Here is a 26,461-nt window from a genome sequence, read left to right as displayed (position 1 = left end):
AGAAATAAAAAAATACTTTCTCGAGATAATGATGTATTACATTGGGAATTAATATGTGCAACATGACAAACACACTTTTCATGTACACACTAGTTTTAGTGTGACCCTGTCCCGTTCATGAGACCTCTTCTAAAATGTATAGTCCATGCCCAGATCAGTCATTCACTGAATGACAAGGCGTATAGCATTAAATTAAAAAAAATCTATGGTGCATAGACAGTAATATTAGAAAATCCCAAATGTTCCCTAACCACATAAGGCTTGTTTATCACACACAAGCTCTGAAGCACGTGAGAACACAAAACTGCATCATTCAAGAAGAAAGCAAAAAAAGTGCAATCTGTGCAATATCCTGACATCCACTGCTACAGGATCAGTTCATGAGTGTATTACCACTTTTGAGGTAATTGTAATTACAAACCAAAATTAAGAGGTTTATCTATGTGACGTTAATGATGAAGTGTTGCGTGCTAAGCTTTGTCATTGTCCTGGGTGAGGAAGTTGAGATTTCAGGGTGAGGGCTCAGTCCACTTGCACATTGCGCAATAGAAGCCCTTTCTTCATTCCTCCCTGCAGCATTCTGGCACCAAGACTACTACCCGTGATCGCGTCACTAAAGGGAACAAAAGAGCAATAAGCACACACACTGAATGGAGAAAAACACAGGTCTTACAATAATAGTACAGTACAGTACATGCAAATTATAAAACAAGAGTGTCACAATATAGAGACATGCCTAAACAGTACAAGAATAACAAGTCACACCATACACCACCTATCAACAGCTCAAACACATAAACATAATAGAGCTGTTTTTTTCCTTCAATGCTGCTTACATGGGGCTAAACTTCCTTCTTTTAGGATCAAGAGGCTCAGGTCCATCCGAAAGTCGCTGCAAGCAAAAGAAAATGAAAAGACAATTAAATGAATACTACTTCTAGAAACAGAATTAGTCTATGCAATGTTTCCCAACTCCTCCACTCAGATCCAGAGGCTTGACCAACCTCTTTCCCTGAACATTCCTGCTGTACTCGTCTCTGCTCCAAATTTTGCTGAGAACAGAGAGTTAAAAGTGTAGACATGTTTACCAGAGGAATATCTTTAGGCTAAACTTTTTCTATGTATATCTATATTTGCAACGGTGTGAAGTTGGAGTCAAACTGTCTTTGTAACCACCTTATGCAGCTCAGAGAGCTGCTGGTGCCTGATGAGGGCCTCCTTGCTGGGGAACTGCCTCCGACACAGCAGACAGGCCAGTTTAACCCAGTCCGTCATTCTCCCTTCCTTCTCTTCTTTGTCACCTCCTTCTTCTTCGCTGTCAGTTTCTCCACTGTAGGCTGGGACCAGACCCTGCTGCTGAGGAGGGGACCGCTACAGAAATAGGATGCAAGATCAAAGAATGAGGAACAGATAGGATAGCCGGAGAATTTTGATAGTATGCTTGAAAATCTTTTTATAAATACAATAACTTTGACCATGTGCTTACTTCTACACTTTGTCGTATCTGGTCCAGAAAGATCTGAGGCCGTTCAGACAGTGCACCCTGCAGGACAGAAAAGCCAAATCAGGGGATTAGCTAGTCAGTAAGACATTGTCTGACTTACACTGCACTGAGGCAGAATGAGTAGTTGTAGGAGCCTAAGCCAGAGTCCTCTAGACAGCTAAGCCCATGTTTCTGTGTAAGGGTCATGCACCTTTTTCTCCAGAACAGCATAGCCTGCGTCAGCACTAGCAGATTCTCGGCGGTCATCGAGGCGACTGTGGCCCGGTGCCCGAGTGTAACCAGGTGGAAGCGTTGTGGAGCCGACGGCAGGGGAGGAGGAGACGGAACGCATGTTCTCCTTGTGTCTGTTGAGACTCTTAGCCCAGCGCTCCATATCTTTTGCAATCTATTAATATAAAGCAAAAGAGATGCAAGTCAGCCATTTATATGGACCAAACAGAGGAAGAATTACAATTGAATTGTCGTCCACACCAGGGGAGGCCAATAACACCTGAACAACAAAATGCAAACCAACTCAGTAGTCCTCCAACAAATACCACCGTGGTGAAGTCTAACATTTCCAGAAAATGCAAGAGGTGTTAATTAACTATGGTAATTTTGGCAATACACAATAGTATAGTACATTTTGAACTGAACTGTATTATATTATACTGTATTGTTATTTCGCCCACTAACCGATGTTTTGAATCATACAAAATGAAATTGAACAGCCTTGTGTATTGTGTAAGAACAAAGCAAGCAAAAACGTTATGATGGAGTTTCACTTGCTATTAGTACATTAGCTTGTATTCAGTATGTAGAATACCTGTTGAGCAGTTTTATTCTTGGGTTTGTCTTTCTTCTCCTTGCCAAGCGTAGCAAACGGTGAGTCTGAAGGGGCTTCGCCCATGCTTGAGGGAGCACCTTCAGAGTTTGACTGGCCAGCTGCAGCAGGAATGTAGGTGTGCTTCTCTCCATCCCAGTACATGTAATGCTGCATGTGAGGGTTGTAGTAGTACTGCAAAGAGAAAGGGCACACAAAACCAGGCTGACTTACTGAGGAGGACGACAACATATACAGAAAGTTATTTGTGCTAGCCCAGCATTGAGACTGCTGTACATTAGCCACTCTTTACCTGGGAGTTGGGGTCATAGTAGAGGCCTGTGAGAGGGTCGTAGTAGTAGCCAGAGCTTTCGTCATACTGATATGTGGACACATCTGGCACAGCTACATTCAAAGACACAGAACCAAATTTTAATTAACTTATTGTTTTTATAATACGGTTGCCAGCGACATTATAAATAGTAAGCTGCCTTTCAGCACAAAATAGTTGTAGCCACCAAACGTTCGCATTTCAGTAGCCGAGAGAAAATAGTCCCCGTGTTTCATGTTTGTTAGCCTAGCTAGATCTTGCATCGATATTGCTCATTTTATAAAAGTTTCCATTAAAATAACAAAAATGACAATGGGACACTTGCAATACATCCATCCATCCATCCATCCATCCATCCATCCATTTTCAATACCGCTTATCCTCATTAGGGTCGCGGGGGCGCTGGAGCCTATCCCAGCTGACATAGGGCGAAGGCAGGGGACACCCTGGACAGGCCGCCAGTCCATCGAGGGCACATGTAGGGACATACAACCATTCACTCTCACATTCACACCTATGGGCAATTTAGAGATCAATTAACCTGCAGCATGTCTTTGGACTGTGGGAGGAAGCCGGAGAGCCCGGAGAGAACCCACGCTGCCACGGGGAGAACATGCAAACTCCACACAGAAGGACCGCTCCGACCGGGAATTGAACCCGCGGCCCTCTTGCTGTGAGGCGACAGTGCTAGCCACTACACCACCGTGCAGCCCACTTGCAATACAATAATATTTAATTTAAACATTAACGTTTGTTCATGTTGATTTGGATATCTCCATTAATTGTGCATCCGTGGAAAACGTTTCTCATGTCCCCTTCGTCTCTGATGATATTGTTTCCGACCACTCTTGCTCTCTTTGCCGGTGGCTCGGTGTTGGAAGTGCCTTCTCCAGCGAGGATATTACTCCAACGCTGTCTTTCATTGAGATTTGGTGCCCAGTAGCTTTGTTAACTGCGCAAAATCTACCCGTTATTTTCAGTGCGCACTGATTTGGAACGCTCAGGTAAATGTAAACAGGTTGTACAGGACTTTATGGCTGAATAAAGTACACCCCGTAACTCACTCTCAATCAATCAGAATGCTTGATTTCATCTACCCGTATTATAATTGATCATAAAAAGGTTAGCTTGACTGATTACCAGCAGCCGCATTGGGGTTCAAATACATTCAGATACACAGAACTATCAGCTAGCTAGAAGGTACGCAGCCCAACACATATTTTGCATGCCTGATTTATTCATTTAAAGAATAAAAGTCAGTAGAAACTAGTTTGAAAGAGTGACTAGACTGACTCATCTGTCACAAAAGGTACATCTAATAAATTCCAAACCTGTAGGCAACAATGGGAACACAAAGCCTTACGGTATTGCTGGAGCTCGTTTTCCGTGCCTGGGGTCGCAGGTTGGCCGGGACAAGGTTGTGGTTTTCCCACTATCTCAACCTGTGAAGAGACAGCGCTCAGTGTTAACCTCAAGTAATGCAAGAAATCATGCAAGAACACAACAATTAATATTGTACCTGTACTGGTGTGGTAGCTGTGGTGATGAGAGCAGTCTGTGTATGAGTATAAGGCTGCTGCACGACTGCTGATCCAGATGCCACTCTGTCAGCTGCAACACACAAACCGGTGGCTTAAGTTGACGTAAGTTCAAGCCAAATGTAAACGGCTGTATAGATCATATGGGTAATATGCTCTATATGTTTAGCATACTACCAACCTGAGGCTGCTCCTCCTGTGTATGCCCCCATCTGGGCTGCTCCTGCACCAGGTAAAGCAGCAACCCTGACATCTGCCTGGGCCTTGAAAGTGGTGCCATCTAGCCCAGAGTATTCATTCCCTTCCTGGTTGTATGTTACTGCTGCCCCCTGCTGATACACTGGTGTATCTATACTCTGGCTTACACCCGATCCATTCTGAGCAGTCTTTTTTTTTTTTACAACAAAAGAAAAAATACATGAATATATAATCCTAAATATACAACATTGAAACAAAGAGGTGTGACACCCTCATGTTGCCTTTGCTGTAATGACAAGTCATTCAGGTTACCTGCGTGACAGCCCACTGTGCAGCAGCTATTGCTGTGCTGGCCACTGTAGCAGCACTCACTCTGCTGCCATCTGTCAAGAACACATCACTGGCATAGAAAGACAGCACAAAGAGGGTTTCAGTGACCATTTAAAAGCCATTTCCAATGCATTTTTCCTATGACCAATTAAGAGTTTTAACATGATGTGGTATATTATATTATATTATATTTTATATATAAATATAAAATTATTTTATGTGCAAAAACAGTTATGTTGAATTTTCTCTTGTGGCAGTTTGGATGTGCAAGTGTTTACCGTTTGGAGCCTTTGGCAAACTCCACCACGATTGCTTTCCCATCAATGGAGAGAGTCGGCTGGAGAGCCTGCAAGATCTGGAGCAGCTGAGATGCTTCCTGTTGGTCAAAGAAACAAACCTGGGAGTTAGTGGGGGTGCATTTTTGTGTCACTGCCTCTGTGTGCATGTCTGTTGAGGATGAAGCGGATTTCAAAATCATCAGAACACATTACAAAAATGACAAGATGTATAGTCTGTGGATTAATCAATGGATTAAAAATGAATGACAAGTCATCCGTCGAGCACTTATGCATGCGTGTTTCTCACCACTATTGTAGAAAGCTGTAGAAAGGCAAAACCCCTGTTGAGATGTGTGTGCTTGTCCTTGATTAGGCGAACATTGGAGGGGGAGAGAGTGGCAAATGGAGCCAAAGCAGATAAGATAGTTTCCACTGCGGTATGAGGGCCGAGGTTTCTGAGTATCAGAGCTGGTGCAAGAGAAGATGAGAGAACGTTATATTCTTTAACATATTATTTAATAATTTGAGTGCCAGATAATATGCAGAGATGAAAATGCATGCATCCCATGATGCCCCCTTCTGGAATGCAAGCTATATCTATGTAGTGAAAAAGGCTTCAAAACATAATACAAGTATTTGCCTTAATCTATATTACACAATATGAAAACAAAAAACCTCAACCTTTATTTTTAGTCAAGTTTTAATGACTAAAAGTCAAAGCCTTTTAAATAAGCACACCTGGTCGAACACCAGTTTTTGTGTTTGTTTTTTTAAAACTACATTTTACACTGCACAAATGTAGGTCTTTCTAAATAGAAGAAGAAATTGGCATGGTGAGACTTACTGTCATTGGCCACATCCGTCTGCTGTGTAGACTGTCCTGGACTGACAGTAGGACCAGAAGAGTGGTAGGGGGCTGGCAATGGCAATAAGCCTTGGGCTCCCTCCTTTTGAAGACCAACAGGCAAATCCCTCTGCAATTGGGGCAACTTCAGCTCAGCCTCTGGGGAAAGACACAAGGCCATTTATGTATTATTATAATGATATGAGAGGGCTTGTGGTATTGTAAGAGGAGAATAGTTGAGATATTCACAGTAGCTGTGTAATGTTTTACCTGATTTAGGCACACTGCATTTGAAGCACTTCTCTCTCCTTTTAAAGTTTTGCACACCGCACTGTTGAAATGTTACACAACCAACTGTTAAAATACTTTTTATAAGGAATTAGCAACTACATTGATTGATACACATGCATGCAATTCAAAAATAAAATGTAGACTTCCATGTATGCTTGACACACAATGAAAACACACACACACACACACACACACACAACCTTGTTGCAGAGCCAGTCCTCATTGGCACGCGGTTTTGGGTCACTGTAGTGCATCGACACTCTTTGTCCCAGAATCAACAGTACTCCCTGAAAGAAAAAGAAAGAGAGGGAGGGGGAACAAAGAATGATTATCAGCGATAATTAGGCCACACATGCCAGAGAAAGGCCTCATCTCACAAGAGATGAGAGAGAATGAAAGGGACGAGAGGGAGAGGGAAACACAGAGAAAAAGAGAGAACTCAGGCTGAAAGAAAGAGGACACCAGAGAATTGCAACCTTCAGCTTTAGAAAATTGGGACGGACTGAGATGGTGTGTGTGTGTGTGTGTCCATTTTTAAAGGACAATGTGTTTTATTTAATTGTGTCATCCCTCCCCCCTTAAGGGGAAACCTTTTCACACCTTCAAACCCCAGATAGACAAAAGATCCATCCTAACGATGTAATAATGGTAGATGACCAAGAAATGAAAGATTCAAAAACAAGAAAATGAAGTACTATATTGGTTCTGATTCAACATACAATAAACAATGGGAGAAAATATATTCACGATGTCACACTATCCCAGAGGTGGTACTGAAGACTTTGGAGAGAGCGATAACATGTCACTGAAAGAAGAGGATACCCCTTTAATATAGGAGCTTGGATTGGGCAATGCTGAGCAAATGTGACTGAGAGAGTTCAGTTATGAAAACTATGCAGTTAGGCCCCAGACAGACAAACGGCAGCATGATGTAACGCGCGTTTGCCTGTTTGTGGAATTTGGTATAAGAAGAAAGAAAAGATGAATTTTCTCTCCAAGTACAAAGACCTACCTACCTCAGGGACAAAAAATATGTTTCCACTGTCTATACCATACTGGAATGTATCACGTGCATAAAGGGTATGATGTGACTGTACATTTGTCCTGACGTTAACCTATATGTCCCATTGTATGCATGTATATATGTGTATGTGTGTCTGTGTAGGGGAGAGTGACCTGGTTGGTCTCCATCCAGCGGGTGGCCTCCTGTATGACATTAAACTCGACGAAGGCGAATCCTCGGCTCTGACCTGGACACCGCCCAGCGCCATGGTAACCGAACAACAACAACAACAACATAACAACAACGCAGTGAGGGGTTAGTGCTTTATGTCCAGAGGAGAGAGAGAGACCCTGTATCAGCACTAATAAAATAAAGCATTGCTTCCTCTCTCCCTTGGAAATAACACACCCGACAGCCAGTTGGAAATCCACTGTCGAATTCTCCGCAAGGGTGGGAGGACGCAATGTCAAGTATCTCAACAGGGTCAAGGAAAGAGGGGGAGAATCCTACCCACTCATCAGTTTGAGCCTGAGCTTTTTGGCTTTGAATGATGAAGCACCCAGGCACCAACAAAACAGACACACACAAACACACACACACACACACACACACACACAAACATATCTCTGCGCCAGAGTGCCGTCTGAACTATGTAGCACCTACTTCAATAGGTGGAATGCTCCATATTCTGTCCATGCATTACTATAACAGATTATGTAACATGTTTAGATGTGTATAATGTTTAATAACCCTGTACATGATATAATAAAAATAATGATAATAATTTAAACATATTCTAAACAGTGATGCGGGAGAGGGGTGAGAAGGACAGAGCAGTGCAGAGGACTGTAAGTGTGCCCGAGTTAGATAGGCACACCTTACAGACAACCAGTGCGTTAGCAAAGAAGGGAGGCCGGTGAGACAATGACCGTAATGGAAAACCTTTGGAAAAAGAAGAGCTTTTCTGAGTGGTATGGATGACGCTCACGTAGCTTACAGGTAGTTGCAACATTCATATCCCCACACTGGCACACTCAAAAATAGCTACAATGACAAACACCATCAAATGCATTTGGCTTCCGCTGCTCATTTCTCAGTTGACAGTGTTAGTTTGTGAGCATTGTTTAACTACTTCAACAATTACCTCACTTCAAGATGGATGAGGCAGAATGATGAGAAGGTAAAGACGATAAGGGTCAAGTTGAAAAAGAAAATGAATGCCATGGAGTGAAGATCTAAAACCTACCACCATATGCATGCATTCATGTCCTAAAGGCAATTATGGATAGCGTGCATGGATGTTGTGTTGCCCTGTGAGCACTTGCCAGAATTCAGACTCCAGCAGATCCCAAAAAAATCAAAGCAGGAATCGCAGCGTAAGTCTGTATGAGTATATAAATATAAAGGCATTCTTTGCATCAGCTATCTAACCAGCTGTCAGAGGATGAAGAAAGATAGTGATAGTCAGAAAGAAGGCAAAAGGAAAGGGAGAGCACTTATTATTAAGAAAGAGAAGACTGAGCCGATGAGGGAAAGTCACCTGAGAGAGCAGTGGAGTTGGGAAAAGCTGGTAATGAGTGAGTGCGACACAAAGGGAGAATGAAAACAGAAAGAAAACGTTTCGAGGCAATGAACAAGTTTTTACCTGAGGATTTGTTTCTCATGAGACGAACCTCTCTTGGCTGGATCCCCTGCTCCTGAAGTTGCGCTCGGATCTATGAACAGAGAGACATTATTGCATTTTAAGCCAAGCACTATAAAGACCCATGCAGCATCATTAGACTACTCAAACATGCGCAGGTAACATACACTTACCTCATTTGTGGTGACATTGGGTGGCAGCATGCGAAGCATTATGATATTGCTTGGCCTTTGGTTATTGTCTAGATCTGCACGGTAGTCCTGGTCCAACTCCTCAAGGGACAGGTCTGGAGCAGCACTTCTCTCCTCTTCCCCCACTTGAAAGGCCTGCATAGAGCAGTGGCACATTATAAACAACAAAATAAAATTGTAGCAGTTCTTTAAAGAGGATGGACCTGCAATGGCTTACCCTCCTCTTGACCGCTGCACGGGAGAACCTGTCCTCCTCTCTCTGTCTCGCAGTATTGTATTCCATCTGTTCTGAATGAGCCCCACCACAACCCCAGTTGCCATCCCTACCCCCTGAATGAGGGGTACTGTTCTCAGGAAAGCCTCTTCCACCTTTCCCCCGACCTCTTTCCTGCCGACCAGTCAATAGGTGCTCGAACTCCTGCCTGGATCCCTCTTCCTCTCTCTGAAGCAATGGAGGGACTAAATCCGGCAGAGACTGAGCGCATGGGGGCCACAGGAGCCCTTTCCCTCCACACCCCTCTCCTCTCTGGTGAAACCCCGGACGGTCCTGGAGACGACCTGGTGAAAAGTCATGGACACCCAGCGATTGCTCTTCATGGCCATATAGTCTGTCCTCCTCTGCTCTGACATCATATCCTGCTCCTGCATCCTCATCCTCCTGGCCATAGCCTCGGTAGTCCATGTCACGAAAGTTATGATCGTTGTGGGTATTACCATAGCGACCTGTGCGATCACCTCGCCCACCCCTGCTGACCAAGGAAGACAATGTGAGGGACACATGAGACGTACTCTTTGAGACAGAAAAGCACAACAAAAAGTTTAGCTCACCTCCGCTCATAGTCCATGATGATTTACTTCCTTGTCTGCCTTTTTTCTAGTTGGTTACAGCATTGGACACCCTAGAAGTGCATCAGCAATTTGCTTTTTTAAATGAGATGAAATAATCAGGAGGATCATGGTGCACTGTGCTCCTGGTCTCTGCCCTACTTCTATATGATTACAGCGTGCATATATCATGGAAGAAACATCAGCAGTTTACTCTTTTGCACGATAAATTCATGATCAATCGCAGTAACTTTAGATACAGTCAACACTATTTTCGAGATAAAAAATCTCCAAAGAAGAGGCCACCTGGGGTGCATCGTAGTGATGTGCACGGTGTGCGTTCAATAGAGGCATAAGGCATTCATTTTGTTCTGTCGACAGGTTAGCTGCATCTTTGAATACTGCACACTTCTTCAACGTATACTGAGATTAACGCTCTACACGTCAAAACCCACGCACACAACGAGTTGAGGCATGCCAATGCATCACTAATGAACGCAATGCACATGCCCAACCTAACTACTCAAAAGGGACTATTCAACAATGACGTGTGGCGGTCATCTCGGTTAGCGGACAAGCTAACTATTCGAGCCTGCGGTAGGCTTGCTCGTCAGAGCAGAGACGTCCAGAACCATTTGTCACCCGTTTGTAAACACATTAACGGCATTATTTGTAAGAGGACGAACCCTTACCAGTGCCACATGTAACCAACAATAGTTCTCTTAATGTCACGTCGAAGCCCAGATGAGAAGAGTGTTTTATTTTTCACGGAACACTGTGTAAAATGGCCACAGCAAGACAACAACTCGGAGGGGGCGGGAACAAATACCTGACTCTGATATGTGATTCGTGGTTGGCCAGCCAACGTATCAATGTCGACAGTGATTGGACAAGACAGACAGGCCAACCCAGAGCCGTATAAAGAGGGAGTTATAAATGCTTGATGGTCACGTGATTCACGTAGACTTTATATCGTTCCAGGTTGTACACACTTTGAGCCGTACATTTTGATAGAAATCGGTAAAAAAAAAAAAGAAGTATATTTACAATAATCATATAGAGCAACAACGTACGTATTTAGATTGGTTACATAGATGTATTTATTTTTTTAAGTAAAATGTGCTAATATTTGAGAATTAGTGTACAGATAAACGTACCCACCTTGTTGACATAGGGCCTGCATTTCCACAAGGTATTTCACTCTGAATTTTAACCTAAAGTTTAGTATTACTGTTGGTAGCTGTAATTGATTTAGTAAAGAAATGCCACTCAAGCGCAGGACTCTGGTGGGACGAGAAGAGGCGGTTTACATCATGATGCTTGCTGCTCGAACACAGTCAAAGTTATTGGGCAATGTTTTTCCTCATGTTGAATTTTTTTATGTGGCCATATTATCTGCACAGAGAATTGTTTTTGTTGCTGCTGTTTAAATTCCTCCTGATGCAAATTGAATAAATGCAATACAGAAATGTACTATACTTTTCATTGTGCATCCCCGTGCTGCATAATGACATTAAAGGATCCTTGAATCCTTGTGTGAAGTTTATAAATGATAAATGCACCGAAATGTTTCCAGAGCAGCCAAGAATAAACAAACCGAACACTGGCTCTATGAGAGCCTTTTACATGTTTGCATTAAATAAAGGTAAGAATGGATACCTAAACTCACGAGCCCCAGCGCTAAATTATTTAAGACCAGAGAATTGATAAGCCCCGATATCACTGGTGCTTTTTATTGTTCCTTTTTAAAAGAAATAGTGTGTAGCATATAGGGGATTCATTGGCAGAAATGGAATATAACACATAACTATGTTTTAATCAGTGTATAACCACCTGAAACTAAGAAACGTTGAGTTTGTGTTCACTTGGAATGACTGACAATAGACTTTCACATTATCTATATTATTAAAGATTGGGATATTTATAAGCCCCAACTTTAACACGTCTTGCTTTTGAAAAGTCCATCACAACTTGTCCATTCCGCTGCAGCTCTATGACGCTTCTAATTTCCGTGAACTAGAGCTACAGGAACTACGTGACCCTCATTAAACGGCTCTGAACCCTGAACCAGTGGCCAATGCCTGACATTAATTGATGTGTTTGTGTAGATATCTTCGGAACCATATAAAAGTCATAGAATCAGATATTTAATGGAGTTATGAGTTGTTTTGTAATTTGGGAAAAAATTAAATTAATGCTAGAAATATAAGCACGATAATTGTAATTATTATTAATTAATACATAGAAATAACTCAAATACCATACAACAGAAAACCTTAATATCTGCTTTATTTGGGGGAAATAAATCCATAAACAAAAACCTTAATATGTCACAATACAAAAAAGAAGGAAAAAAGGCCCATCTCCAAACCCTTTTAGCCTTGCACCCCAAGCTTTAACTTCAATTAACTAAAAAAACAATAAGACGGTTACAATGTATCATTTAACTGCCATAAGATGATCATAACAGCAGGATTAAGTAAACTGATTAAAATATACTAAGAAAATTAGAGACAACGATAAAAAGTTATAGTACAATAATGACAATATCATTAAAGAAGGGATGGGAAGAGTTGAGTAAAAGGCCAATTTGAAATACACATTAATATGTCCTTACAAAGCCGTGAGACATACAGTACATGGTAGACATTATAGTAATAAGATAAGCCTATCATCTATCTGTAAGAATATTCAACTCATCAACTACACCACTCATGATTTGACCCACTGATTAACACAATCAAATGAATCTCTGGTACACACAAAGACGGTCCTAAAAACTCATATGTTTAACCTGATTGTGCCTCTAGATATAGTACAATGCCTTCCAGTAAAGTGAACGTTTCTATGTCACTCTGAGTAGCTATTAATTCCATTACCCATCTGAGCCATAAAATGTGGCCATCAGGGGTAACTTTGGCATGGAAACAAGGGTTTCGGTCAGTAATGCAGAAGACCTTTCCATGCATACAGTACATAGACACATGTTAATACACACCCACACAAAATATAGACACATTTACCACATGCAGACCTGAACTGGAGAAAGCAAACCACCATACAGTTGCACACACACACACACAGGCACACACACACACTCTCTCTCTCTCTCTCTCTTTAAAGTACAGGTAAGTAATTCAGTATGGGAAAATATCTCATACAATCTAGTTGAGGCATACCCCTGCATAGCGCCTGAGTCAGAATATGGGCCTGAAGGAGCAAAGCCAATGACAGGGGGGAAAGCATTCACAAATGTGATGTGTGGACACAACAAATGACAAAATAATACCCCATCTTAGTTATGAATCCCTAACCCACAACTTACTCTTCTTGACCGCTGCTCTCAAGGCACTACATGTAGGCGATACTGTGTAAAATCCACTTCGACATGGTCGTAAATCAAACCAATTCCATATTTATATCTGGTAAGGACCCTTTCTCTCTTAATTCCCATCATGGCACATTTCAATCTTGTTTACATCTACTCAACTTCAAAATCACCCCTCACCATATGCTTTTAGATCTGAAAGTTGTTGATAGCAGAGAGCAAAATGGCACATAATCCAATATATAGACCAAGGACCACGTGTAGAAGCCTATCAAATAATTTAAGACCTGCTTTAATTTGTTGAGGACAAATGGTTGATAAGAAATTGAGCATCAGCAAAACGTTTTTGGCCCCTCCCCACTTTTCTCCCTGTCAAATCTCATTGGAAACTGCCCTTTCCATCTGTGCTTGAAGGCAGCTCCCTCTTCTCCCAGAGCCTACAACAGAAGGCAGGTGGACTTCTTGCCACGTTTCTTGGCCTGCAGTGCTGCCCTAGTTGCCATCTCAAAGACTTCCCTTACACCATCTTTGGATTTGGCAGAACACTCTTGGTAGCCGTAGGCACTGATGCGGTTCGCCATCTCTTTGCCATCTTCGTATTTAACTGGCTCCTGGAGAGAGAGAAGGTTTACATGTTTACTTTTACACCATTGTACTATATGCAGCTATTTGCTAAACAATGATAGATAACACCTCTCCTTGTTTTATATTAAGGTTAATGCTTGTGCTTTGTCGCTGTTCAAATAAAGAAAGACAAGATGCACAATCCAGCATATACAAATAAATAAATAAACTGACCTGTTTCATTTTGGCAAGCTCTCGTCTGGTGTGCTCATCATTGCGCAGATCTTTTTTATTGCCAACCAGGATAATGGGAACATTTGGACAGAAGTGTTTCACTTCAGGGGTCCACTTTTCTGGAATATTCTCTACAGCGAAAAGAGAGAAAGAATGCAGTAATTAGAAACATATCAAAATCACAAGGTGTTTGATACATAGTGGTGTGAATACTGCTCAGACAATACCTAAACTGTCAGGGCTGTCTACAGAGAAGCACATGAGAATAACATCAGTGTCGGGGTAGGAGAGAGGCCTCAGTCGGTCATAGTCTTCCTGACCTGCTGTATCCCAAAGTGCTAGCTCTACCTGAGAAAAGAGAGAGATACAGATGCATGAATTATGGCTATGAAAAGAGGGCCACTCGTGCCTTTAAGTTAAATTACAAGATTAAGAGTTGATGCAAGTTAGTTGACTAAGTATAGCCATTTAACATTCTTCTTTCTTTAAATATGAAGACAGAATAGAAAAAAAAATATGTACTATACTGGCAAAAATATGAAGACACTGACAATATCACTCGATGTTGATTATATTGAACCTTTTGCTATGAAAAGTCAAACTGGAACTGCAAATTCCAAAAAACATTTTGGAAAAATGTGGTAATTAATAATCGTCTCTGCATGAGACGTAGTTCGTAGTCTCACCTGTTTCCCATCCACCTCAATGTCTGCCACATAGTTCTCAAACACAGTGGGGACGTAGACCTCTGGGAACTGGTCCTTACTGAAGACGATGAGCAGACAGGTCTTCCCACATGCACCATCCCCAACAATCACCAACTTCTTCCTGATGGCTGCCATCTGTGGAACAGAGTCCAATGTAAGGATCAACTAATATACACGGTATATATATATATATATATATATATATATATATATATATATATATATATATATATATATATATATAGTCTAGAAGTTGCTCTCCACTAATATCACACCCAAACATAATTTAAATCAACATTTCGCGTAACGCTACGTAACCGGATGAATAAGACTTCACGGAGCCATTACAAAGATGTCTGTCCTTCATCAACAGTTCCCCCTGGTTGGCACATCATATTAGAAGTAAGTTAACAGTTTAGGCAATGTTAGAAACGCAGGAATATCTTAAAGTTTTATTAAAAAGTAGCCCGCTGGCAAACGAGCAGGCTCCCTCGGAGGTGTAAACATACAACACTTCTCCTGCTGAAAGGCAGAGTAACGTTAGACCGGGCCTGTCAAACCAGCTAACACTAGCTAGCAAGCAAGCTAACGGGTTTTCCCGAGGTTTGTAACACTGTCATTCAACGTATTCTGTCTGAAAGTGCCGCCGCGGCGTTCATCACACTGCTGAGGCATTTCTGATACTGACACAAGAATCCGCATGAAGTTTAAAGGCTATTGCTGAGGAAGATTACCGCTTGATGTTCTGTGTCCGCCTTTCTCCTCTTCCTGACCAACTGGAAAACTCCGCCCACTTCTAATGCGCATGTGCGCGAGAACGTCGTTCTTCAGTCGTCTGCGGCAATCAATTCATCTCCCTAATATATCATAGTTTACAATTCTATTATTTAATAAATGTCAACAAATGAGTGATATATCGAAAACAGTAAAACATGAATAAGAACAACTACATAAAGAGTACAAGTCTAATCATCAGACTTCATAATTTGTCTTTTATTTAAGCTTTCAATAATGCAATACGCTTTCAATTGTGTAAGTTGTAAGCACAAATGTAAAAAAAACATATATTTATATGTACATATACGAATATATACATAGAAATTATAATTCAGGTAGAGGGAAAATATATAGCCCATTTACATGTGTTCATGTTTCATGGCTAACTCCATGTGGAGGGAGATTAACATAAAATGACAGCATTGATATAGTATTGGCTACAGATATTTACATGTTGAGTTGAAGTACTGGACAATTTCAACTGTAGCTTAAAATGAAATCCTATGTCACAATTGTTTGTTGCCTAATTTCCATTCCACCCAAGATTTACCTTTGTATATTTGGGTTTGTGTTGAATCGCAAGTATGAATCACAATTATCTAACATAAAGAGCTCTACATCATGTGCAAGTACACCGCTCACTCCTGCCTGAGAAGTATGGCACAGAGACTCTTAAGGCTGCACTGCATTGCAGTCGGTCTCAGCTCTCTCTCTGAGACTCTTCAAAAGCATCTCCATGATTCAGAAGGGGAGATCCCCTCTTCAAGCCCCCTTTAAAGTGAGCATGGCTTCCCTCACCTCCTCTTTAGAGTTCATTCGAAGGCATTCTCACTGAGATTGAGCTGTTCATAGATGCAAGAGTTACAGCACTGCTGCTTCTATTTGTTTCTATGGACACTGGAGGTAAAGATGCTCTGATTGGCTGCTTGGCTCAGCCAGTCTCAGCTCTATTTCCTGACGCTGGTGGTGCTGTTGCTGCGCTGGTAGAACAGCACATATGCTTGATTGGTCTGAAGCTGGTTCTCCGAGACTGGAGTCACACTGTAGATGGAGAGTAATAATGAGAAAAAACTTGAGGTTTATATACTGTACGTGTCACAATACAGACACAGCGGGCTTTGTAAGTAGTAGTTTGCAGGTCAATGCTTATTAAAACACAATTATTCGGGTGCAGGGTGAGCCTCACCTCGAGTCATTGTAGAAGCACCAACCATTGTCGTCTGAACAGCAGGCTGTGTAGTGGCCCATGTTCACCGTCCCAGCGTGATTACATATTGCATATAAATCATACAGCACTGGGCCTGTGGGGACATACATAGATATAAATACTTAATTGTTCCATTCTTCATAACTTGTTGTGTCTGATTATTCCACGAGTTGTACAAGTAAATAAAACTACCAGTTGTAAGAAATCTTCTTCATCTGTCACATTGAAAAAATTGTTTTTGCATTATATTGTATTTTAATTGGTTGATTATTTAACAACCCACAAGGGTCGACTCAAGCAGGTAAAAGGAGATGGATGGGGATTTGGTTGTTACCACAGTCGACGGGCCCGTAGCGTCCAAGGTCCAGGTCAGTGAGTGGGAAGGACACGTACACTGTACTTTTACTGATGGACCACCGTGACGTCGTAAAGCGGTTCAGATCTGAACAAGACTGTTAAGTATAATAACTTCAGACACAAAAACTACTCAGGTTAATATTCTAAGTTGTTGTCAAGGATACGGATCACAATAACCTGGGGAAACTTCTGGATGGAAAGCCGCTTGGTGCACTCTGTGTGCCTGTTACACCTCTCGCACATCTTTTACACACACACACACACACACACACACACACACACACACACACACACAGTTGTAACTTGCCAGTACAAAACAATTCATGAACAATGCTGGAAAAGTGTCATCTGCCACTCTTATTTGACTTTGTATAATGCTTTATTGACCCATATATTCATTATTGAAATGTTGTTTGGTGTGCTACTAACTCATCCTACTTCCCATCCAAGTCAATGACACTTTAATTTCAGAGGACATACTTAAGAACTTTACTCAATTTGATGAAGAAATTAAATGTAGGATCAATTGATATCAATACTTTTACATTATGTATAATTTCCGACCTTCAATCACCTCCTACCAGGATTTTATTGTTTATACTTCTCAATATACCATTAAATGTGGAGGTCCCTCTCACTGTAACAGTTTGAAATATAATACAAAGTCATTTACATGTCTACAAAAGTCGATTGAAAAACAACTTTTCTCTTGTTCCCACTTATGTTTCTCTCTCATGCTGATGCTTTTTCTTGAATTGCCTGATGTTTATACTTATATTTGATTGTTGAATACTTGTATTGTATTGACACTGTATAAGCTTGTTGGCTTCCTTCCTCCCTTTGCAAATATTTACTGACGGTCTATTGCTGCATTTCTTTTTCACAGTGATGTGTAGATTGTGCAAACAAATAAATAGAGTGTAGGTAACAGATGCATACAAATGTAGTGTTTGGACTAAACCATTCTTAGTTTAAAGTGGCTGTGTCATTGACCTTTGACCCCAAAAGTTAGAGACATGTGGTTGATGTATTTTAATCCATTGGTGTTGCACACTGTGAGCTTACTGGTGAGTTGTCTTTGTCCAATTCCTCCTCCTGAGAGAAGAGGTCCAGGCACTCCCTCAGTGTGACCGCCCCAACAGAGCTCCTTTTGGGGATGGGCAGCGACAGATCACAGAACACATCGAATGTGTTGGAGTAGTGGGAGCACACTGAGCAGTGCAGCGAGCTCCTCAGCTGGCCTGAGAACAGGTCTGTGAGAATGGCGGAAGGAATCGTCAGTGGGTTGCCTTCACTGGATTTATAATGCAGAGTCTGATGGATCACCATGACTGGAAAGCTCTTCTCACCGACTATTCTGCTGTCATCTCTCTCCAAGTGCTTCTTCCACATGGCAGCTGCCTCCTCCGAAATCCTAATGGGAGGATAAGAGACGAGGGAAAGAGATGTGGTCACATGGAGGACACAACCGTTTCAAGCAGAGAATATTTCCCACTTAAAACACACCTAAATCTGGCAAATGTCAGTTCGGGCTCCTTCCCTGTTCGTCGGACGTAGGGTCTGCGGTTGATTTCTGTGTGCAGCTTGTCCAAGAGGAACCTGAGGAACTCCTGCGCATCCTGTTGACTGGGTTAGGCACAGAGACGTCTTACGTTTCAGGCAGCTATTTCTATACCAGTCTCAACTTCAAAGGCAATCTATACTCAAGGTAGAAAATGAATTGAAATAGTCACAGTGCCTCTCGTCCTTGAACCAGTTGTGCCGATACAGAAGATATTGTATTGCACTGCATTCAAGTCTCATGGAAAGATGCCGTTAACCTTGAACGAAAAAGAAACATCATCTATATTCTCACCTGTATCCACTGAAGTAAGGCACGGCTTCTTTAAATATACTGTACAACTGTCGTGGGTTTACAACAGTGTCCCCGTCATTTACATCCCAAAGGCCGGACAACACCTGAGAGAAAACTGGCACAAGAAGATGGGGAGCGATGAGAAAGACGAAAACATAAGGAGGCGGGAACAGCAGGAGAGAGGAAAATACCTTCCATGAGCCGAGCCTCCTCTTTGGAGAACTTCTCATCCCTATAGGACGTGAGGAGGCTGTAGTCCCTGAGGCTACGTGTGTGAGACAAACATTGGACTACTGCGTTCAGGAAACACTATTTTGGAGACAAAATATTGAAGAAAGTGTGCATGTTTATGAAAGAAATTGATTCTGGGAAAAGTATTTAATTAAAGCACATTCTGGATCATTTAACACTTACTGTGTTTCCTATGTTTCTAAGGCCAACCCTTCCACTTCCTAAGGAGAGATGCTCTTTCTGAAAAAAAAAGAAAAAGACAACTTATGAAGCTATTGACCCAAACTATGGATCAGTCACATCTGCAAGAATACAACCTTTTTGTACCCTAATATTTGACCCCAGGCAAAGTCTGTACAACATGTTACCCTCTATCTGTATGTACAGCATTGGAAGAACAGATTTAGCCTTCTTAAATCATTAGCATAACAAGAGAGGCTAAAAGGAGGCTGAAGGATTCATCCTATTAGAGACCAAGGAGTGCTGACAGGTGCTTAAGCACGTGTGTGTTGGTGTGTACTCTTCTTTAATTACCTTACACAATCTTCGTCTGTGTTTAGGTTTGTCTCACGAGTGTCCCATGAATTCCACGTTTAGAACAAACACCAGACTGAGGTTTGACTATAAATTGAAGGGTTATATGCATTTTGCACACCTCGTTGTCGGCGACCAGAAGCAAGCCCATCAGTGAGGTGTAGAGAACCGACTGGGAGATGTCGGCTGTCTCTCTCTGGAGGCCGTTCTGGGAGACCAGGGTTCGACACAGGGCCTCACAAGAGCCCTCAGCGTTGACGCCACTGGCTCCTGGCATCCTATTTTACTGGTACACCACAGCAGTGTCTTCCACTTAAACTGGGACAGATAGAAGAGTTTCCCAAAGAAATGAAAGCCAGGCACTTTGCACCTCGAACTGGGACGGTCGCACCACTTCTGCTTTTTCCCACATTCAGTGTCAAATGTCAACAGAACGTGACAGTAGTTCATAAGAAAGAAAGAGTCCTCTTTTTCCAGGCAAATGATGAGGTATGTCATTCACAGCTGAGAGGGAAAAGACAAGTATTGATTTGTAAATGAGCTTCCCCTCCAGATGACTCTCTATCTTGAATAAGTAGAGTTGACCATTTCCTCTCGTAAGGACAGCTCGGAGAGTCAAGGTCCAACAGAGAGCTCCATGAATGCAGAGTTGACCACAGCAGCTTATGGGTACATATTTACAAAAATGAAAAAGACTATTACGAGACCTCACCTTAAGTGTTCACTGATATAAGAGTTAAATAAATAACATGTAGAATCTTACATCCATTTTGAGATCCAAATCTACTCTCACTGCTGTTTTACGCAGGTTAAGAGTTTTGCAACTAACAAAAAAAACATTCCTGATAAATAGTCCAGCATTAGCAAATAAACAGAGCGGTTTGGACTCACCTGATCACTTGCGTCACTCTTTCTGTGAACAAACTGTCCCAACCAAACTGTTCCCATCCCCTGCTGAGCTGTTAAAAATGCATTAGGGGACGTCTATTGTTTCACTGTGTGTCTGTCTGTAGGCTGAAACTACCCCTGCCCCGTCACCAGTGTCACAGGGGGAGGAGAGCGAGGGAGAGAGAGAGAAAGGGGGAAGCGGGAGGGAGGATAATCATGACTAATCTTTTATATGTAGATCTTGTGGACTTAGACTTGTGTGTATTTGCAAGGAGTACCTAAAACAAACTTCTATGTCAGTTTATTAAAAAAACAACAATGAAAACATTTTACACTATAAATCCACATTCAGTAATACTGTTCTAAAGCTGTACATCAAACATCACCACAATTGCACAATCCATTAGCAAATGCAGGAACAGACTAAATCCATGTCGGAAATTCTATGTGTCTAAGCACAATAATCTTTCACAGTATACATTTTATTCTCTCCAATGTCAATGTGCAGTTCACTTCCCATGATCATCAGTCTGACAGTCAGCGGCAGGTATGATCTGCCATTTCTGTGTCCGAGCTGAGGCTGAGCTGCGCTATGTGATACAGGGCGGGATCAGGGTGAAGGGAGCGCTGCGACTGGCTGGTCTGAGCGGTCCCATCTCGCGACTGGACAATTGCTTGGCGCAGACAGGTGATCCACTGCTGCTTGCTGAAGGACTCATTGGCCTGCAGGCTGTAAGGGTGAGCTTTGGAGCGCCCTCTGCTGCTCACACGGAAACAGTTTTTCACTGGGATGGAATGACAAAGATGAAGGAAGGAAATTGAGTGGAAGCAAGGGAGGCGGTTACACTTCAACTAATGGGGTGGAGGGGTTGCGGTCTCTCAATCTGAGGACTTAGTGGTAGCCTAAATGTACCTCGTTTAACCCTCCCTTTACCTGCATGAAACAAAAGGTATAAATAAACCTGAAATAAAGTATGCATAGATAAAGTATGAATACATTACTGTGGTGCTAAAACAATTGATAATTTAGTTGATGGACAGAATATTAATTGTCAACAATTTTGCAAATTAGGTCATTCATCAAGGATACCAACTATTTGCTGAATAAAGCCTCCAAATTCAGACCATTTGATGCCGTCAATATCAATATAACGGATTTGTTGTATATGTATTCGTTACCTTTATCATTGCCTCCAGTGAAGGCTCCCCTGAAGGTGCCCCCTCCCCCAGCCTCCCCATCTGGGATCTCCTCCAGATTTATCAAGGCATTGGGCAGAGGCTGTCTGTACACATGGAACACCTGACCTCCCTCTCTGTCCTCCCCCGGCCTGGTCAGCACCAAGGCCAGCTCAAACAGGAATACATGCAGCCGCTGACAGAGACAGACGCACACATTAAGAAAGTTTAAGTAACAAATAATCTATTATTCAGATATTATGGTACAATCTTAGGGAGGGCGGAGAGGCGCAACGTGTAGACGAGAAAAGTATACGAATCCATCCTGTTTTAGAGGTTTTGACCTTTTCAGTTAAGATACAAACAAAACAACAACTTCAAGAGAACCAAAGTAGTAGTACAACATAACAGAGCTGCTACCTGGCCCTTGTTGTTCTTGAGCTCTCCGTGGCAGTACAGGAAGCGGGACAGCTGGATCTCTTGTAGTCTCTGACTCTCTTCGAGATAAGCAAGGCACCGCCTGTAGAACTGACACTCCGCCTCGCCCGTCTTCTTGTTCACCTCGGCCACGATGCTGTGGAGCAGCTCCAACTGAGCACAACAAAGTAAGAAATGTTTTTATGTGTAATTTTGGTGATGAAGAAAGTGTGCCATCTCTTGGCCGGGTTCTGAATAGGATACAACTCACCATATATTTATGCAAAAGAATAGTACAAATATATAGTCTGTTTACTGATAACATGCCGCTTCATATGAAACTGCCTCCTGAACATACTTTTTATTTCTCATTCCTCAGGTCTTATTTGGTAGAAAGTAATTACATACGAGCCAAACTGGGAAACATGACCAAAGGTCCCATCACAGGATCACTGTCTACTGGAGTTCATGTTTCAAACACATATTTTCTCTTGTGCAATGTGCAAAGTTTTTTTAGATTTAAAAAAGGAAACACAAGTGTCTGAACTTCCCATACTTGCAGTCTGATGGATTTAAGAATAAGGGGAATACACTTATAAAGACTAAATGTCCAACATTTAGTTGGCATTAGTGGATATTCATACAGTCATAAGCCTTAATAATTTGGAAATTGGCCAGACAAATGTAGATTTTCATGAAACTAGCAAGAAAAAAAAATCAGATCACCTATAAGATTGTGACAATTAAATGAGTTGCAATAAACAAGTAGAGGTTTTAATGTGTTTGTACAGTGCATCTGAGCACATTTAAAAGGAAACTCGGGTCCATCTAAAGCAGCCCACATCTTGCATAAACCGCCAATGTGGAGATCAGTGAGAACCTTTTACAAGAACGTGAATGTGGAGGACACCAACTCACAGCATCGGGCAGCGTGTCCTCATCCGGGTGCTCTGGAGGGGTGCACTTCTGTATCTCTTTCAGCAGCAAGGGGTATTTGACTAAACGGCTTCGGGGGAGATCCAGGAAGTTCCACAGGTCCAGTTTCCTGCTGAACGAGGACTCCTGACACAGACGCAAGAAGTGCTCAACTCTTTTCTCATGCTTTTTCTGGTCAAGCAGGGCTTTAGCCCCCACCTGGTTACAGCAGTACGTAACATAGGCCTCCAGGCAAGGGAACTGCAGAGAGAAAGACGGGGTGGAGAAAAAAAGTGTCGTCAGTTAAAAGCAGAGATGCACACAGACTATTCAGGGTGAATGTGGTTTGTGCTCTTTTCTCCTTTTTTCTCTTAGTCCTTGGTTTCCATGGAAATACTCACCCAGTTCATCAAGGTAGGCCCCACCTGTCCGATTGTCTTCTCTGATCCCTTCAGCCGCTCAAGACGACTCAGAAGATCTGGTATGAAATAAAGACACACTTAAAACTATTGAATTCTTGTTGATTTTTGCTTTACTACAGCTCAGAGACAGAAGAGCATTACACGTAACTGATTCAACCGGCTTTATTTAGAAAAAAAAGCATCAGCGGCAAACTCACTCACTTCCCTGCTTATACAGATTCTCACCATATGGCAAACGTATGCAAAATCTGTTATAATTGTGTAATGAACTGTGGTCCACTGTTATACTTTTTAATTGAAGAAAACCCATCATATATGTAGAGAAAAACCTTTGATATCACCGCATATACTTGGACTCACAGAACAGTGGGAAACTTTGAAAGTCAAATATGTATTTTTCACTCAGCCCTACTTGCCTTTATACACGATTATGACATGAGAAGGTTGATAATGGGAGCGAGCAAAGCAACAAGTGTTTACCTTGATGAAGAGGAATGAGAGAATCCAGTGTACCAAAGATCTGTCCAAGCTCATTCTCTGTCATGATGTCCAACTTCAGCATGGGCTCATAGTAGACCTGGTAGCACACAGAGACCAGGAGGCAAAGGTGAGGAAAGAATAAAAGCAGTACCATCAGAGGCGTATGAAAGTGTGAGAACTTAAATCAGCAGAATGTGTCCGGACATAATAATAGAGGTCAAACGTTATTGTTTGGTGGACAAGTACCTTCTTGACCAGGCTGAGGTCTTCAATGAATTGTCTCTCACCCTGAGTCAGCTCATAGATCACCTGCGGATTGAACGCCAACATGTGGATGCAAACACAGGAAATGCACACATTTCCGCTCGCATACGATGTGGAAAACACAGAAGCATGAGCTCTCACAGCTGATTGTTCAATAAAGGAAGTTGAGGCTTGAGTGCCAGCTCACATCCTCTTTCAGAAGACCTGTGCAGTGTAGAGCTGCATCACAGACATAAGAGTAGGCACTAGTCACCCCGCCCACACTGCAACTACAGGCCCAATACTTGACCCCACTAACCACCCAAAAACATTGCGTTATATTCCAAAAATATGAACGTCAAGTTTCTGCGGCTGAACTACACTTGAGCACCTCTTGTCGCTTGATCTCCTTTGCAGTAAGGTCATGGCTCTCCACAGTGTCACTCCAGCACTGGCTGTTGCGCCGGCGTGGATACGACGAGGCCTTTGTGCGAGAGCGCAGGGGAGCCGGGGGCAAAGGTCGCGCCTCCGTGCGAAAACTAATTGACCGCTGTGTGAAGAGCAGAGTGGTTGAAAGTCACTGGCTATTCATTCTGTACAACAGGTATGCGAGTGTGTTTGTGCATCGTTACCGAAATAGACTGTCCAATGCGTTTCAGAGCAGGGGTCTTCACCGGGGTTATGACACCGGTTAGGCTGTTGGACTTCACCACAGGTTTGACCCTTTTGTTACTGGGCTCCTGAAAAGAAATCAACATTACCCATTTTGGAGCAAAATGGGTGAGTCATTCAGACTATTATTGTCTGTACGTCAAACAATTAAAAACTAAATGCATATCCGGCACAAGCAAAAGAGGAACAACTCACCTCTGAATACCTTATGTGGTCAGACATCATCTCACCCTCATCTTTCTCATCTTCCTCATCTTCCTCTTCATCCTGAAAAACATAATGGGTCCGACAACAGAATAAGCATGAGGTGCGCTTGAGAAAGACGAGTTGAGGAAAGAGATGTCGAGAGGGGTGAGATGTTGCATGGTACAGATCTCTCATTTCCTGTGTGACTCTTTCAAAGAGGAAGATGGTTTAAACTTTGCTTCTGTAGTAAAATACAAGATGTCTGCCTGCTTTCGCCACACCAACCACATCACCTGTATTGTTCAGCGTAGAATCGAAGTGAGATGTATTGAAATACATGCCGTAAAAATGTATTTATGTTTATGATACACATGATAAAGATGAATGAATGCAAAGCAGGTAATCTCGTACAGTGGAAAAACGAAATGAAATGTATAAGAGCATATTGAAAGTTTGTGCATTCAGGGAGCTTCCGTGGCTGCACATGTTCACATCTCTTGTTAACGCTGCACTCAGCATTGTGGTCACAAAGGTAAGGTTGACGAACTTCCGCTAGTTGGAGAGAAAGAGAGAGACGTGAAGGTGAAGCTAGAACATCACTCACCACTATAATTGTCACCACAGGTTCAGGGTCTTGTTTTCTCTTCTTCTAAAAAGCAGAATTGTAAATGAGATCGAGGTTCTTGGTTTCAGAGAAATGGAGGTCAACCAAATAAGGTAAATGTTGTGACTTACCCCAGCATGGTCACAGGGGACGGAGTGTGTCTCTAACGTTGCAGCACTAAAAAAAAAAAAGGAAAAAAAGAAGCCAAAACCAAGCAGCCATGAACACGATTGTGATTTAGAACTAGGAATGTAATAAATCACCCAAAGTAGGTCGATGGATCCTAGTAGCATGTTCCCACTCGTTTAATAGCAGATTGTTACTAAAGTACATTGATAGAAAGGTTACTTTGAGTACTAAACCGTAATAAAGTGTTAAGCTTTGTTCCCATGACACCAGATGTATAACAACTGTAAGTACACCTCACATGATGGATGCATGTTAACCCCTGGCAGTCAGAGCAGAGCAGTGACAGTTTGTAGACCACAAAGTAGAAACAGATAACTAAATGTAAAGGTAGCATACCAGGTGGTCCTTGTTTTACCAGTCTCTTCTACTTCCATCTTCCCTTCGTCTTCAAAGCATCTTCACAGAAACGGTACGTTCTCAAACTGAGACGGGTATAAATAACTTTCACGTACAGCGAGTTGTTTGCAGCGAGCTTGTTAAGAGTTCAGTGCACTCCTTCCTTCTCACTTTCTTCCTCATCTCGCTGCCGACCACATCCTTTAGGGTTGCACATATTCATGTATCCGCTCCACTCAGAGGGTTCAAAAATTGACTTGTTCAAACAGATTTAATTTTAACACCACTTCTTAACCCAAAGAACCCTAATGGAATGAATATTATGAGAAGAAATTTATGACAGTAAACTATTCATAAAGTAC

The 26,461-nt window shown here is 42.1% G+C and overlaps 4 protein-coding genes across 10 annotated transcripts; all 4 read right to left on the bottom strand.

Annotated features, from left to right (window-relative positions):
- Positions 1–13: 13 nt before the first annotated feature.
- Positions 14–10,597, bottom strand: rbm10 (RNA binding motif protein 10). Of its 4 annotated transcripts, none has more exons than XM_034538050.1 (23): positions 10,470–10,597; positions 9,781–9,851; positions 9,170–9,701; positions 8,935–9,087; positions 8,765–8,834; positions 7,293–7,366; positions 6,317–6,403; positions 6,096–6,156; positions 5,826–5,984; positions 5,289–5,449; positions 4,982–5,079; positions 4,686–4,773; positions 4,357–4,561; positions 4,157–4,248; positions 4,001–4,079; positions 2,620–2,711; positions 2,310–2,501; positions 1,695–1,889; positions 1,487–1,543; positions 1,177–1,371; positions 1,005–1,052; positions 837–892; positions 14–613 (listed from the first exon to the last, which is right to left on the bottom strand). In XM_034538050.1, the coding sequence occupies exons 2-23, from the start codon at positions 9,795–9,797 to the stop codon at positions 523–525; spliced, it is 2,802 nt and encodes a 933-aa protein (XP_034393941.1). In that variant the 5' UTR covers positions 9,798–9,851; positions 10,470–10,597; the 3' UTR covers positions 14–522. The 4 variants fall into 4 exon arrangements, with proteins under 4 accessions (XP_034393941.1, XP_034393942.1, XP_034393943.1 ...); XM_034538051.1 differs by having other exon boundaries at positions 9,170–9,698; XM_034538052.1 differs by lacking the exon at positions 9,781–9,851.
- A 1,451-nt stretch (positions 10,598–12,048) lies between these two features.
- LOC117733462 (rho-related GTP-binding protein RhoA-C-like) lies at positions 12,049–15,445 on the bottom strand. Of its 2 annotated transcripts, none has more exons than XM_034537130.1 (5): positions 15,345–15,445; positions 14,590–14,745; positions 14,131–14,251; positions 13,904–14,034; positions 12,049–13,716 (listed from the first exon to the last, which is right to left on the bottom strand). In XM_034537130.1, exons 2-5 carry the CDS (start codon positions 14,743–14,745, stop codon positions 13,543–13,545), a joined length of 582 nt encoding a protein of 193 aa, XP_034393021.1. In that variant the 5' UTR covers positions 15,345–15,445; the 3' UTR covers positions 12,049–13,542. The 2 variants fall into 2 exon arrangements, with proteins under 2 accessions (XP_034393021.1, XP_034393022.1); XM_034537131.1 differs by having other exon boundaries at positions 15,299–15,384.
- On the bottom strand, positions 15,445–20,654 carry usp21 (ubiquitin specific peptidase 21). Its single transcript, XM_034537095.1, has 11 exons — positions 19,693–20,654; positions 19,221–19,277; positions 18,998–19,115; positions 18,807–18,921; positions 18,458–18,577; positions 18,301–18,365; positions 18,017–18,204; positions 17,116–17,194; positions 16,929–17,036; positions 16,574–16,688; positions 15,445–16,428 (listed from the first exon to the last, which is right to left on the bottom strand). The coding sequence occupies exons 1-11, from the start codon at positions 19,846–19,848 to the stop codon at positions 16,335–16,337; spliced, it is 1,215 nt and encodes a 404-aa protein (XP_034392986.1). The 5' UTR covers positions 19,849–20,654; the 3' UTR covers positions 15,445–16,334.
- A 91-nt stretch (positions 20,655–20,745) lies between these two features.
- On the bottom strand, positions 20,746–26,294 carry arhgef3l (Rho guanine nucleotide exchange factor (GEF) 3, like). 3 transcript variants are annotated; one of them, XM_034537088.1, is made up of 13 exons: positions 26,100–26,294; positions 25,706–25,751; positions 25,575–25,616; positions 24,980–25,051; positions 24,745–24,852; positions 24,504–24,662; positions 24,116–24,178; positions 23,870–23,966; positions 23,369–23,445; positions 22,971–23,228; positions 22,056–22,226; positions 21,639–21,831; positions 20,746–21,244 (listed from the first exon to the last, which is right to left on the bottom strand). In XM_034537088.1, the coding sequence occupies exons 1-13, from the start codon at positions 26,135–26,137 to the stop codon at positions 20,997–20,999; spliced, it is 1,572 nt and encodes a 523-aa protein (XP_034392979.1). In that variant the 5' UTR covers positions 26,138–26,294; the 3' UTR covers positions 20,746–20,996. The 3 variants fall into 3 exon arrangements, with proteins under 3 accessions (XP_034392979.1, XP_034392978.1, XP_034392980.1); XM_034537087.1 differs by having other exon boundaries at positions 25,575–25,619; positions 26,100–26,293; XM_034537089.1 differs by lacking the exon at positions 25,575–25,616.
- Between the last annotated feature and the right edge of the window lie 167 nt (positions 26,295–26,461).

The sequence above is a fragment of the Cyclopterus lumpus genome, chromosome 7, assembly GCF_009769545.1.
Source record: "Cyclopterus lumpus isolate fCycLum1 chromosome 7, fCycLum1.pri, whole genome shotgun sequence".
NCBI classification, from domain to species: Eukaryota; Metazoa; Chordata; class Actinopteri; order Perciformes; family Cyclopteridae; genus Cyclopterus; species Cyclopterus lumpus.
Note: the sequence above shows the minus strand (reverse complement) of the source record. Positions and strands in the feature narration are given on the sequence as shown.

Coding starts and splice junctions, on each gene's coding strand:
- LOC117733462 (XM_034537130.1), bottom strand. CDS start 14,745: ATGGCAGCCATCAGGAAGAAGTTGGTGATTGTTGGGGATGGTGCATGT. Junction 14,252..14,589: donor TTGAGGTGGATGGGAAACAG/GTGAGACTACGA, acceptor CTCTTTTCTCAG/GTAGAGCTAGCACTTTGGGA. Junction 13,717..13,903: donor AGCTTGCCAAAATGAAACAG/GTCAGTTTATTT, acceptor CTCTCTCTCCAG/GAGCCAGTTAAATACGAAGA.
- rbm10 (XM_034538050.1), bottom strand. Junction 5,080..5,288: donor TACAGCTTTCTACAATAGTG/GTGAGAAACACG, acceptor TTTGACCAACAG/GAAGCATCTCAGCTGCTCCA. Junction 4,774..4,981: donor TTTGCCAAAGGCTCCAAACG/GTAAACACTTGC, acceptor TTTCTATGCCAG/TGATGTGTTCTTGACAGATG.
- usp21 (XM_034537095.1), bottom strand. CDS start 19,848: ATGCCAGGAGCCAGTGGCGTCAACGCTGAGGGCTCTTGTGAGGCCCTG. Junction 18,578..18,806: donor CCTTACTTCAGTGGATACAG/GTGAGAATATAG, acceptor TGCCTAACCCAG/TCAACAGGATGCGCAGGAGT. Junction 18,366..18,457: donor CTGACATTTGCCAGATTTAG/GTGTGTTTTAAG, acceptor TCCTCCCATTAG/GATTTCGGAGGAGGCAGCTG.
- arhgef3l (XM_034537087.1), bottom strand. CDS start 26,137: ATGGAAGTAGAAGAGACTGGTAAAACAAGGACCACCTG. Junction 24,853..24,979: donor ACCACATAAGGTATTCAGAG/GTGAGTTGTTCC, acceptor ATTTCTTTTCAG/GAGCCCAGTAACAAAAGGGT. Junction 24,179..24,503: donor AGGAGATCAAGCGACAAGAG/GTGCTCAAGTGT, acceptor TTCAATCCGCAG/GTGATCTATGAGCTGACTCA.